The sequence below is a fragment of the Diplotaxodon limnothrissa genome, linkage group LG7, assembly GCF_057381915.1.
Source record: "Diplotaxodon limnothrissa isolate DT_005_m linkage group LG7, D_limnothrissa_male_GT1.1, whole genome shotgun sequence".
NCBI classification, from domain to species: Eukaryota; Metazoa; Chordata; class Actinopteri; order Cichliformes; family Cichlidae; genus Diplotaxodon; species Diplotaxodon limnothrissa.
Genome location: NC_140602.1, coordinates 15198076 through 15212533, shown reverse-complemented (window position 1 = coordinate 15212533; position 14458 = coordinate 15198076). Strand labels below are relative to the sequence as shown.

Genomic DNA, 14458 nt, shown 5'->3' with positions numbered 1-14458 from the left:
TGGCAAAGACATAAAAACATACACATGACAGATCAGATATCAGTCCAGAGAATCCAGGGAATATGCTTTTTTCCTAGTCAGGTGAAGGAACGGGACTCCCACACAATAGGATTGTTTAGCTGGAAGCTTTGCACGTACTGGAAATCAATCACAAGGTTTTCTTCCTTTGTAAACGTTGATGTTCTCTCTCCTCATGGAGGTCCTGCACTGAGGTAAGAGCCTAAATAAGGGTGCAGCAGGGAAGGTCTGGTATTGTTCCTGTCTGAGCAGGAACAAATATGCAAACAGGGTGTGGCTGGCATTTTACAGTGTTGGTGTGAGTCTGTTTCGGCAGCAAATGGTGCTGTGCGCACACGCTAAAGAAACGCAAACAAAATGTCATTTCATTTCCAAATGTTTCTCTTTATTAGATGTTAAATATGCAGATGACACCTCTGCAAAAAGAATCAAACAAAGTGTCTTCTACTGCACACACAGAAACACAAGGTTACCATTTATGCCACTGAGCAGCAACTGCTGCAGTTCAGGGATTTAATTTTTATACAATAGACTTTGCAAAATAGATTTACTGCACAATGGATCCAGGTTTGAAAGACGTTTACATCTACAATTTGCCACAGCTAATAGCTAAAATGACAAATACTTGGTTTCATCTGTCCTGCAACAAGTAATCAAGCCACCCCAGCATTAAAAACACACCATTAATTACAACAGAAAAACAGTGATTACAATAACAACATTGCATAAGAATAGAAATATGTATAAACAAAATTCCACATTGAATGACACCCCCCCCCTTAAGCTAATTTATTTACATCCAAATTTCTATAAATCTATGGTTTACATTCAAATATAACAGACATCATCTATCTGAAAACTACGAGTACAAAGGACTGCTGTCTATAAAACACACACATGTCATTTCGATGCAAAAGAAAAAGCAATATTTACAAAAACAAGGCTATCTTGCATCTGAACCGTAAACGAGAGAGACAAAACAGGGAGTTTTGTTAAAATCTAAGGCACAAGTGTCCATCAGATTGTCCATCAACTGCTTTAAAACCTCTGTGACAGAAAATAAATCCCTGATTATACATAAAACGCATACAGTGATCTAACAAAGAGAGTAAATGCTTAAGGTGCAAATATGTGTATTAGAATCCATAAATTCTTGCACTGCATTGATGCCACTGACATTTCCTTTGGATGGATCCTCTGTTACTTGTGTATTGATATCCATAACATAAATGATTGCAGGTGAAGACAGAGCAGATGTTACTGTGGTATAGATTTCTGCCACTGAGTGCTGGTAGACTTCAGGATTGTGCGCTGTTGTAGAATTGAATTTGTCCCAAGTTACCTCAGCTTTAGATCAATAGCGTTGATTGATACTGTTTTGTGAATCCTTTCTGTAGCACAAAAGGTACAAACAAGATGTTATGATATTAAATATACTTCAAAACACAGAAAAACAACCTGCCGTGATCTTAAGATCATGTTTAATCTGTGCTCTTGTACTTACAGTATTATGCAAAATGTAAAGTAACGCAGTGGAGTGCGTATCTGATTAATAAAATGAAAACTCTAATCAAAGCCAACATTAAATCATGTTTCCTGTTGTGTGAACAAGTTCATGAAGAAACAAGCTGTACGCCACACCTTTGGGTGGGACAAGCTGCGATCTGCAGAAGGCAGTAAAATTACCTTATCCTTCTCAAGCCCTGAACCTGCCTGACTGGATATGTTCGCGTGTGTGTGTGTGTGTGTGTGTGTGTGTGTGTGTGTGTGTGTTTAAAGAGTAGCAGTGTGAGGTGTTAAACGTGTCATCTAACTGAGAGAGTTTTGCAGAGAATGAACAGAGTTTGTCATAGAATTCCCGTCACTCTCACTCTTTCACACTCAGACATAATGTGCATGTACACACAAATGCACACAAGCTGATAAGAATGAGGGTGGGGCGGCGAGAAAAGAAACTGTTTTCAATGAATATTCACTTTTGTGTGGACAGGTCAGGAAACTCTTTAAAAGGATTTTTTTTTAAGTGTCAAAAGCTTGGAAAAAAATAGTAAACTGAAAATGGAAAGATTGGTGTTTGTCTAAATATATGAGGAATAGAAGGAAATTAGATGCTCTATCTTTGATATATTATTGATTTTTTCTTGCATGTCATGATTAGAAGTGCAGAGCTCAAAGCCATCTCTTACCTGTCTGTACTGTCTGTGCAGCTTCTTGTAATGATACATGTTGGACAGAACTGTGGCTGCTGCTGTGGATGCCTTATTGTTTTCAAGGCTAGAAAAATATTTCATCCAAGGTTATTAAATGATACAAATGACTTCACACACAAAATTTTGGATAGCAACATTAAAATTGAACATCAGGAGTCTGGAAAAATGTTCCAACCTGCTGGTTCGTGTGTCGTGGATGCTTATCAGTTTTAGCAGGCCATCAAATTGGGCGATGTCTCTGGCTGCACTCATGCTGCCAGTCACCAGGTTATTGAAAACACCGCAGATGTTGACCACCGATTCGCTGGAGGGAAACTTCTGATTTCCATCCATAGGCAGTTTATCCACCAGTGTGTTCACAGTCTTTTTGGCTAAATAAACCGATACAAATTACACATCTTATAAAAAGAAATGTGAAAATCAATTTTGACAATCCACTAATTCTTAAAATTTTGCAAAGACAACAGTTTAGGGTTTTATATTCTGTGTCTTAGAGACATCAACATTTCTACAGAAGGGGAAGAGAAAAAAAAAAAAAAGAAGACTGACCCATGTCGTCTTTATCGTCGGTATGGCGGGAAAGGTTTCGTAGGAAACCTGTGAGCGAACGCAGCTCTGCATCTTTGGCAGAACGAAGTACCATGTCTATGATGTTTGGCAGCATGCGTTCTTTGTCCAAAGCCATATCGCTCAGCACCGCAGGCCACTACAAGTTAAAGAGACAGAGCAATTAATGTATGAGATGGACTAATTATAGCCAATTATCAAACAACCTTTGTAAACTTTGCATTGTTAGAGATCTTTTATACCGAGTCCTTCATCTCTGTGTCGCTTGTGCTTTGATTTGTGATGATGTTATCACTGTGTTACTCAGCACTTCCTTGTAATATGTGTAATGTCCGTAACTGTGATGTCTTTTTTTCCAGTTGTAGTTGTATTTCCCCGAGAGCGGGCACAAGACAAAAAATGTAACTACGGCTGACATTAGTCCCTTATCCGGACAGTTTGGCCTTGTATGTACCAGCGACTCCTTTGGAAACATTTTTAATGGAATTAGCGGAAAAAGCAGTTTTGGCTTTCTCTGTGTTACAGTGCATCCAAGAAAACTTTATTTCATTTTGGTGAGTGAAATTCGACTGTTTTACTTTTCTTTTAGGTAATTGGACCTTATTAAGATAAGATGTACTCCATTTGTCTTTGATCTCTGAACGTCTTTATTACATTAAACACAACAAACTCTTTATTAATGCAACTTGTATTCCCACCACTCTGGGATGCTGGGTGATGCCACTGTAGCTGTTTACATCTTTTATATACAGCGTATGGTTACTACATTTGAATCCCTGATGAATTTGCTGCTCACCCTTTTGTCTCCAGCTGTGATGTTCTGCAGTGCTCCAGCAGCTGCTTCACGGGTGTTACTGTTGATTTCGCATTTTTTCAGCAATTCATGGTACACCTTCAAAATATCAGGATGCCAGAGCCACTCCATACCATTTGGCATTTTGGCAACTTGACCTAAAATTTGAAACTGCTTCTTTTTCTGTCAGTCAAAGAAATACAGGAGAAGGCAGAATTAAGATGTGCAGGATGGTCTATGTGCACTTGCTAATGGAGCGATTCTCACACGTGCTTACAGTTTTGGTTTTTCGGCTCTGAGGTGTAAAGCAGCCGATGGATTCGCCCAGCCCATTGTCCTGATCTCTGTTTGGTTCAATGCGGGCTAAAACAGAAGATGGAAGTTCGCTGTAGAGCTGGTAGGAGAGGTTCCTCAAGATACACACTGAATTCTCCACCCCCTAGAACAGACATACACACATCCAGACAAATAAGTACACAAAGGAAATTAGGCCTGTGCATGTGGCAGTGCCTCGCCTCCTCTGGTAGGAGGGGCTTATTAAAAAAAATGTGTATTTTATTTTTTGCCTTCTCTGGATTTCTCCTTATTTTTTAGCTATTCTCCCACCTTTTCATCGGCTCTGTTTGTTTTGAGGCAGGCCTTGATGTAGTTCACCAAAGACTCCACAATTCCAATTGTTTCTCTCATCGACCGGCGGGTCTTTTCGTTCACGGAGCTCAAATTCCTAAGAACACAGAAAATAAGCAAGTGATTTCAGAGAACTTCTTCAGGTCAGATTGAGTGTTGTGCACATATAGATTACAGGACTCCTGGCACCAATGCATTAGAGTCAAAGGTAACTGGAGGCTGGAGTAATCAGCAAAAAAAGCGCTGGGTGTGAAAAAACAAGCTTGCCAAATGCAAATGCAGTCATGGGAAAGGAAAAGCATACGCATACATTTTAATCAATCATGTAGCAGCTGCAGACGCAAGACACATAAATGAGGTGCACCTGAGGCATCCTGTGGCGTTGCAGAAGATTTCTGTCTCGGAAGGGGACTCAGGAGGGATTTCTGTGTCTGAATCGGTATGCGCAGTCCGACCCATCTCGTTTTTCGAGAGGGGGACGAGGATCTTTTGAGCAAGTGTAGGAAGTGTCGCTTTGGCTAGTTTCTCCTTAAGGTTTTCTTTGGATGAAAGGTTCCAAAAGATACCTGCACGAATACGGACAAATAAAAACTGGCATTTAGGCATATTATTGCTTCTTTTTTTTGTCATCAGCTTTTCTCAAATATGATTTCAGGATGTTTTTATTGATTGAGTTCAAGAAGTATGGCAACAGTTAACCAAAAAATTGGGGGAAACTATGTTTTTTCAGGCCAGCAGTGAGTTAAATGAACATTAACCAATTTAAAATGATTTCACAGTAATTATTTAACCTACCATAGCTTAGCAGAAATATCCCCCCCCAAAAAACACATGCCATTAAAATAAAATATCCATTTGAGGATTACATTGTGCTCCATGAATCAAAAACCTGTCATCTGCTGTCACATTTTGGAAGCCCACTGATGTTAATAAGTACAGGTAAAAGTTATTCCCTATGCCAAGGCGTTTTACTTAGCACTCTGTGTTGTGGCTTAAAGGACAAAAGTGACAAGGTCTTGTCTCATCAAAGGGGGCGGCTGACATACTGCTGCTTCACGGGCCCACACAGCTCCCATCCTCACCTACACAGTCTATAGACATGACAGCAGTTCCCCATCCAACTCTCTGTGTATTCAGACACGCCCCATGCCTTGCAAATCTCCGCGGTGTGCTCTCGTTTGTTTGAACAATATCAATTTCAAAGACTGCTCTTTTTGACAATCTGATCACTTTAAATCCACACACTGACTTGAACCAATCTGTAGCCACTTCCTCTTGTGGGAAAGCTCCAAAACAATATTCTAGGTGCTTCTCTGGTGCATGCGTTGCAATACCTGTGATGTTTTTGCGGAGCTCGTCATCGTTCTCCTCAAGCGCCTTGACGAGCTCTTGGATGCCATCCTTATCGATCAGGGCCGACTTGTTTTCCTGGTTCTCGTAGATGATGTTGCGTGTGGCACCAGTGGCGTAGCGCCGTACTTCTAGGTCTTGGCTGTTGAACAGCTGCACCAAATCACCAATGCCACCCAGTTGACGCACCTAAAGAGGGAAGGAAAAAACAGTTGGGCATTTGGGTATTTATACAATCTCTAGGACTGTAGGACTGGGACAGGGACCTAAATGAAATTATAAAAACTGAGAGTTGCTTCAATGTGAAACAATGTGAAAGGGTCATTTAATTCTTGAAAAAGTCAGAAAATTCCCTTTAAAAATTATTTTTGGAGAAGTTAAATCTGCCGACAAGAGATTGCCGCACTATCTCAAGTTAAGAAATGGAGAAGAAGAAGAAAAAGTAGAAGAAGAACTAGGACACACCAGAACCGAAGCCCCAGCTTATATAAAGTCACCAGAAGAGGAGAAACATCTATCAGTGGATGCTGGCACTTGAAGGAAAACAACTTTCATGAATGAGTTTCTTAATAGCACAGAGGAAAGAACTGAAGGAATTGTAACCATGAGTTTAATCAGTGCAAAGTACCAGGTTTTTAGAGTCTTTGTCATTGTAACACTGATGCTGGATGTATGCGGCACCCAGGGCCTGCAGGCTGGGATCTTCCTCTGTCAGGTACTGCACTGCTGTTTGCATGTCCAACCTGACAAAGAAGCAAATAAACAAATTCAACACAGGAACTTAAAAAAACACTTTATTACATAACTTCCCTGCTGTTATGTTTGGTAGCACACAAAGAGACAGCTATTCGCAGGCGGTTTGTTACTTGTGTGCAAAATTGTGTTGTTGAACTTCTTCCAAATCGCACAGTGTGCTGCAAATCAGCTCGCCCTAACCACACGCTGTGGGATGTGTGAAATGTGAAGCTTGACACTGAGCTGCCACACCCGAAACCAGTCCTGCCACTATGGAGCCACCTCCCAATCCACAGCTCTTAGGAAACTCACTTTTCACATTGCACACTCCCCTTGTGAACTTAGTGACACATGAAATTTACGGCACATTGGTTCATCACCTTCACTAAGAACGTTAGTGACAAATACAACAAACTGAGTCATGAGGATGACTAGAGAGAGGAGTGGAGAACCACCTCTGTTAAAGGACTGCTTCCAAATTGATCAATACGCCTCTGAGCTCATCAATTCCTTTCATCAGCACTTAAATGTTTTTTTTTTCTAAAGGTTGTGTGACATCACACTCATGCCAGTTTTCTTCATGCTAGCGTTGCTTTCTTTGCTTTCCGTTTTCTCTTTGACAGAAAAAAATGATGGGCTGAAGCTGAAGACCTGTATACAGTACACACACTAAACTATACTGAATTCTTAGAAAGACCAATCACTGTTCTGTTTTTCTAGGATTCTAGAATTCCTCTTACCCAACATCATTGGTTGTTGAGGTTGATGATGTTGATGACTGATAAAACCTGACCTATCAAATGTAAATATGGGCATTTTTCCAGACACTGACCTGCACCACATCATACAGTTATCACAAACTTCAGTACAGTACAGGAAAATCAGTGCTACCAATGAAAACACTGATCCTATGAATGTGAAAAGCTTCTCACCCGCTCAGGTTGCCCATGCTGGCTCCCAACTCCATCTGCCCGTCGTAGATGTCCATGCCCCTGCCCACACTCTGCATGCTCTTCACCGACATGGCACGGGACATGGTGCCTTGACGCTGCATCCTTAGGTTCCCCTGGGAGCCAGACATCGTGGACATCATGAACCCTCCGTCCACAGTGTCTCCACCTCCCCCGTAGACGCTCCCACCTGACGTCTGCTGCATGGTTCCAGACATGGAGCCCACGCTCATCCGGTTACGGTTTGTAATCCTGCTGATGGTGCGGTGGGCCGGGCCTTTGAAGGACTGCTGTTGGACAATCTCTGTCCCACCTGCTGGCACCCCTCCGCCACGGGAAAGAGTGCCGCTTAGAGATCGGCGCATGGTTGACTGAAAGCCCGAGCTGCCTCCTCCTTGCATCATCTGGCTGGTGTAGCCATTGACCGCGCTCTGAGCATACGAGCGACCATAGGTGGCGTCACGTTCGGAGACTAAACTGCCAGCATCGCTGTTGTCGACACCCCAGCTCCTCATTTGCATTGGCATTGGCTGCATTGAATGCGTAGAGATTTCTGGGTCCATTCGTTTCATGGTCCCCATGCGCATTTCTTCTTGATAAAAACCCCCACCACCCCCACCAACAGCATAACCTGGACCGCCACTCCTCATACTCATCCTCTGAAGGCCAGCCATGTCTGGGGCAGCAGAACGGCTGCTGAAGCCTGACCTTTGAGACAGTTGCGGACCCTGAGGGTGGAGAGAGGAGTTACTGTTACAAACAGATGTGTAAAGAGAGTTACTCAATATATTTCACTGAACTGTAAGTTTGGATGAATCAAAAATATTTCTAAATCTATTCAGGGGACTGTTACGGAAACAAAGGCGAGGACACTGACGTGCATTAATCAGCCAGCGTCTTTCGAATTTAATCACTAAGATTGAGGAATCTAGTGAGTGGACAAGAAAACTCAGAGCTGATCTAATCACAGCCTACTGTGAAATACCACACACGCTGTGTCCTACGTGACATGTCAGCAAAGCCATCAGCTTTTTTAAGATGGGAGCTTCCAGCTAATATAACGTCTGGTGTTAGATTAAAGACTCAGTTTAATCATTTGTGTGTGTGAATATTGGGCTGAAAAAGTGAGAAACACTCCACTCACGATTGTTCTGGAACCAGAGTACATGAAGGATGATTTAGAGCTGAAACTTGGGTTATGGGTGTTATATTTCACTGACGATGAACCACCGTAATCTGAAAAAAAGCAAAAAAAAATTTTTAAAAAAAATGTAATCCACCATTTGTCAGTGAATAACACATAATTACAACACATTAAAATATATTTATACACATTACAACTGCTGTATATAATTATGGTGTTTTGGAGCAGTCTTTATACAACACGTCTCATTCACACAACCACTTGTTTCTAAAAGCTTTTTCTATCCTCTACCTCCTGAGCTACAGTCACAAAAATGTTTTATAGAACCTTTATAATAATAAATAATAATCATTCTGTTTTATACAGAAACGTAAGCGATTTCTTGGTGACTAACGTCTCTGTTAAACCGCTGTTCCACCAAGTCAGGTAAGGAATCAGTAATTTGAGAGATTTATGACTTAACAGCTCGTCTTTAGCCTAACCCTACTGCTACTAGTGTCAAAGAAAATCCCTTCTAAACAGGTCTGGACAAAAATGGAACAATGACAGCAGGAAGTGATTGGACTACAAAAATAGTTGAAAAAGTTCCCTTTTTTTTTTAAGAAACACTCTCCCATTTTTCAAAAAGGGAAGTTCATTTATACAGTACTTTCATTCTGAAAGTTGAATCAACTGCTGACTGTATTCTTGCAACTTCTAAGAGGCCAAGTGTGATTAAAAAAGAAGTTCAAAGAAGATATTGCATGTCATAAAAAAGGCACTTTTAGGGTGGGATCAATCGCAGACGAAAATCCCACAATAAGGTGTGCCTCTTTAATTTACAACAATGTTTTACATGAAAGACATTTCTGTCTAAATAGCCGGTGTCGTGTTGCGCCGAAGCCCAAAGGTTTGATTTCACACGGTGTGTTGCAGCAGGACCTGACCAGTCAGCAGGGCCGATGTCTCCGGTTACCTGTCCTACATACAAAGACATTTGCAGGTTTCTGTCAGCAAACACAGAGTATGCGAATGTTTTTTTGCTCTCCGTCCAGACTCAAATGGCAAGTGGTGACTCCACTAGCAGCCATGGAGCAAGCTATTTACAGTGTAAGCAGGCTTACAGTTTGTCGACCCACATATCTAAGCTGAGAGGGGAATATGTCAGTGACAAAACTATGTTAATTATAAAGTAGCATCTATGGGTGTAATTATGTTTATGTGATTTAGAATCCCTTCCCAAGAAATTAATTCTGCAGCCTGTAATTTACTGAAACACAAAATAGAGCCATGACTTATTGGAGAATCATTAGTTTTGCAAGGATTTGGTCATAAATGTTGACCTTCTGGTGGCTGTAGGGAAAATGTAATTTAAGGGATATTTATGTGTTTATTACACTTGATTGGGATCAAAATGGTGACCAGAATGTGTCATTTATAAAATAAAATTTCAAAACTGAGGTAGTGGCAGAGGGACATTTATTAATATTATGTAACAGTCTATGGACTTGTTTACAGGCTGGACTACTAACATGTCATAAAACAGTAACTAGCTGCCAGTTTTCAAACTGTGATGTCTTCAACTCACCTTTTGAATGATCTAAAATGAGGTTCAAGCTAATGATTTGTATTAAACCCGCTCATTCTGATTCAGAGTAGTTTTAACGCCTCTCCCATAACACTATTTATTTCCGCCTGGCTGCACTTCATACAATGAGGTGGTAAACTTGCAGAGATCGTTCATGTAAGCAGAAGTACATATACAAATAAAAGTACAGACAGAAATGTTGTGCTATAAAGGCAAAGGAGAGCTCTTTAGAAGGCATTTCTACCAACTCTTTTTGCCTGCTAAATGAATCTCATTTTAATGTTAATATCATAAGAAAATAATATTAACACACGGTACTACAAATTTTATTACAACTTAAATTCTAATGAAAGGACTCAGCTTGAACATCTGTTATGCAGAGAAAAAGAGAATTAAAAGAAAATTATCACAATACATAAGATATAAATTATAAGTTTGTTTTTTGCCTCTTTGATCTCTTTGAGTGTCAGAAGCACAGGTGATGGACACACCAATAGGACTGCCTTTTATGTGCTATTGTTAGCTCCATTTAGGTTCATTTTGGTTTGGTTTGATGTTTGAAGGCGTGTGGTGACATGAAACTATAACTCCCCTAAAACGTCTTAAACTGGGGGGAAAAAACCAATCTCATTTAGCAAAATGTTAGGAGTATAAGGTAGAGATGTTTGTGTTTAAATTAAGGCAGTAAAAGAAAAATGCTGTCAGAGAAACACAGACTCAAGTCATGTACCTGAAAAGTCTACTTAAGTACAGTAAAGATGTATTTTCATTACTTCCCACATCAAAGACAAATGATGTGAAATGCAGGTGGGTGCGGCTGCACTGCTCACAGTCAGAGATGTCTCATCAGAGATGTTTCAGTGTATCTGAAACATGTCTATATAAGGTATATCCGTTCTTTATGACATCATACTGATCCAAGAGCAAAAAAACTGTACAAAACCTGAGCTTCTGGCTTGTAGACATTATTTTTTCAAAAAAAATCAGGTTTGTGTGTTTTTGTTGCCATGCATTGTATCTTAGTGTACTTAACATGCATGTTTCTGCTGAACCTGAGCGGTTTTACACCTACCATATATGTAAAGAAAGGTGGGCTGGACCGCCCTTTATGCTACTTTATTGCATACCACAGGTATAAAAACCAGACTGACACATTCTCGGGCCTGACCCCTGTTCTACCTTGACTACGCCCAACACACCTGAGAGCAACAGCCGTTACAACACACCCCCTGAAAAGTCCTTCAGCGAGGAAACTTTTTTTCCCTTCCTCTGCTGCCACTCAAAAAAATGTACTTTGATCATCAAGCCAGGACTCCTTGTAAATATTTCCTTTTTCACCCTCGCTTTCTGCTGAGACTTGTCCACATACAGCTTGAACACTGTTCACTCACTGTCATAAATGCATAGCTGCAGCAGTTTTTAGAATTGGGACGAAGTAGAAAAAACATTCCTTGCAGAATCCATGAACCAGAAACCATGTGCAAACACTTACGCATTCATAATGAACTTTTCTAAAACCGCAAACCACTGAAACAGCAGCATTCCCTGTTGTGTGGTAAGGAATGTGCCTCTTGTAGATGCTTTCAGAAGATGATTAATATGAAGTCACAGTTAATGACAATAAGTTTTCTTCCAAGCTAAACCCAGGGCAAAGAATGGCACACAGAAACGCAGGCAATGACATATTTATCCGACACGTATGTTTCTGCAGCTGAACACAGCATGAACGTCATGTTCTCTCCGCTGAAGCAGGCGAGTAAAGGCTCAGGTAAACAAAGACCCAAGCCGTCAAGCTCCTCTGCCGTCTCCTCGCAGTTTGGTCGCACACAGAAAATTATGGAGTGCAAAGGTATGCACGGGATGATATACTTTATGGTCACTTTGGGCGAGATATGCTTTGGCCTCAAATGCCACTGGCATGTAGCTTCATGCATCAGTCACGTGTGCGGTCATGAGGTTTAAGAGCAGACACAGGCCATGACAAGACTGTGAGCATGAGTAGCTCAGCTCTTTCACTGAAGTCTTATCATAAAATTTGATGTAACTACTGATCATACTAATTCCCAGCGCTTCAGTATTGCCTTTCATTCCCCTTGTGGGAGTGTTGTCACTGCTTACATAACAGTCCCACCTTGACTTTGACTGCGTGTCAACATGCCTCCGACGTTATGATAATGTATCAACTGTGAACGGGCTGCACGAGCCCCTCTGGTATCTCTTGAACCCACCTACCTTTAAGCCAAGCACTACCTGAAACCTAATCCCACGGGTGGGGAGAGGGGGGAGAGGTTTTCACCATAGTCTGCTATCAGTGAAGTTCATGAAAGGAGCACTTGTTCGGGCTTGTTACACATTAACCGTTTCTCCTCTGCAGAGACATGACATTGAGTAAAATGGCTGCTGCTGGAGCTCATCTCAGAACAAAACGCAAATTCCTCGAAGAGCTGACGAGAAAAATGAGTCCACAGGAATTCAGACAAGCATGCAGAACACCCCCCACCCCCCAGGCCCCTGGCCATATCAGTTGAGTGTCACTCTTGCATTTGAAACTATTGGCTCGGAGTCAGACTTGGAGGTCTGAAAAGAGTTTAGGGAAAAAACGAATCGAAAGAAAAACAAATTAATTTTATCATTAGGTTTCTATTTATTAGACAAATAAACAAGTGGTGAAGCAACAGGGAAGTAGTTTCTCTTTCAAGCTGTATTGATGGGATTAATCATCTGGGTAATTTTCACAGTAAAAAGTGTAAAAGAAAATGAATGCAGCCTCTTAAATGTCAGCATTTTAAATTTCCTATGGGTGTTGGAGTCTGTAGATGAATCCTTTTATAGCTCAGCGTGAGCTCTATGAATATGTCTTGTTTCAAAACTCAAACCAAGCCTTTCTTGGCTGGAGTTTGATATGTCTGGACATATAAAGATCATGCTTTTATTACCTGGCATGTTTACTACCTGAGTCAGTGTGACAGATCATAATGTCGTCAAATAAGACCAAAGGAAATATGGTCACAGGACTGAGTGGTCTGATTAACAACTCATCTGTATCACTCAGCACTGCTGAGCACCTGTGCCCGCAGCGCCAGGCTGGAAACTTGGATTGTCACACTTAATTCCGCCACTTGTCCGCACTGAACACAGACCACCTCACACAGCAGCTCTCAATTGGAAATGCAGAGCAGTGAGAGAGTGTAGGTGTAACTCCATGTGAAAGCGACTTAAAAACTCGTTGATGTTTACCTGACATGGCGTAGTGTGAGGTGGATCCATTCTGACGCGGAAGTGTGGACTTTTCCGCCAGTCGCATCTGGATCTGCTGCTGGACGCGTCGCGCTTTCGCAGAGTCGTCAGACACAGAGCCCCCATTCCCGACTTTGATCTCGGACGGGAGGGCGTAAGTTGAGACTGAAGTGTTGGGCTGTAAAGCAGTCAAAAACACGTGCTCTGAGCCGACTGTACTCATGGTGAAAAGTTAAAAGAGAGCAAAAATAGGTCACACACTGCCGCGGACAGGGTGCCTGCGCTCTGCGTCGTGGCAGCTCAAACTGTCTGTGGTCAGACGCACCGAAAGAGCCGAGCTCTGCAGCCGGAGGTGGAGCCTCAGAGACGAGTCACACTTACTACCAGATTCACAGGTGAGCTGCTCCCCCTTTAGACAAGAGTCCGATAAGATGGAGAAGAATCCAAATTCTCGCTGACTCAGTCAGTCATTTGAAGGTTTTTCAAAACAGTCATGCGAAGTTGATTGCATTTTTCCCCTACTTCACTGGAAAATACCAGAAACCGGGACAAATATGGAAACAACTCTTTAAAACGGCTGTGGGAACGTCAGCTTCCGTTTTTGTTTCGTTAAGTTGTTGATTTTCTTTTTGGTTTTGTTTTTAAATTGACTCATTTTTTTTGTAGTAACGATTTTTTAAATAGAATAAATAAATTAAGAAGATTTATTCAAATACTATAAAGCTGAATATTGTATTCGAGTATTTCTATTTTAAGTGGTGAGATGACTTTCAAATTGACACTTTTTAGCGTCAAGAGTTCACACACAAAATATAGCGAGCGATGCATGTAACAGTAATCGAGCAGAATTATTAAGCCAACTTTCATTTTTCAAATTTTGGTAGAAAAATGTGAAATAGCTGCAGTGATGTATTGAAATATGCAAATACAGTATATAAAGGCAAAAACAGTCTGTGGAGTTCTGGCGAGCTTGAAAGTCCAGATTTGGTGTGACCACCTTTATTCTTTTTAACACAGTCTGAACTCTCTTAGGCAAGCTTTCTTATAATTTCTAAAGTAGTCTTTAGAAATAGTTCTCAAGGCTTCTTGAAGGACATTTAAAGCTCTTCTTTGGATGTTTGCTGCCTTTTCATCTGCTCTCTGTGAAAATGATGCCACACAGCTTCAGTAGTGTTGAGGTCCAGGCTCTGGACTCCATGACTGACAGTGTTCTACTGTGTGTTTTTCTATCCAGGTTTATTTTTACTGTACTGGCAGTAT

The 14458-nt window shown here is 41.2% G+C and overlaps 1 protein-coding gene across 1 annotated transcript; it reads right to left on the bottom strand.

The window, feature by feature from the left end:
* Positions 1-1077: 1077 nt before the first annotated feature.
* Positions 1078-13491, bottom strand: pkp3a (plakophilin 3a). The gene is made up of 13 exons (XM_085359286.1): positions 13199-13491; positions 8395-8486; positions 7233-7978; positions 6194-6308; positions 5550-5754; positions 4580-4781; positions 4195-4312; positions 3866-4027; positions 3592-3771; positions 2778-2934; positions 2404-2599; positions 2205-2292; positions 1078-1409 (listed from the first exon to the last, which is right to left on the bottom strand). Exons 1-13 carry the CDS (start codon positions 13419-13421, stop codon positions 1368-1370), a joined length of 2526 nt encoding a protein of 841 aa, XP_085215412.1. The 5' UTR covers positions 13422-13491; the 3' UTR covers positions 1078-1367.
* Between the last annotated feature and the right edge of the window lie 967 nt (positions 13492-14458).

What these genes read in the sequence shown, in the direction of transcription:
- pkp3a (XM_085359286.1), bottom strand. Translation starts at nt 13,421, where the DNA reads ATGAGTACAGTCGGCTCAGAGCACGTGTTTTTGACTGCTTTACAGCCC. An exon ending in CACGACACACGAACCAGCAG is followed by an intron (nt 2,293 to 2,403) that starts GTTGGAACATTT and finishes ATATTTTTCTAG; the next exon opens with CCTTGAAAACAATAAGGCAT. An exon ending in TGCACAGACAGTACAGACAG is followed by an intron (nt 1,410 to 2,204) that starts GTAAGAGATGGC and finishes TTTGTGCTACAG; the next exon opens with AAAGGATTCACAAAACAGTA.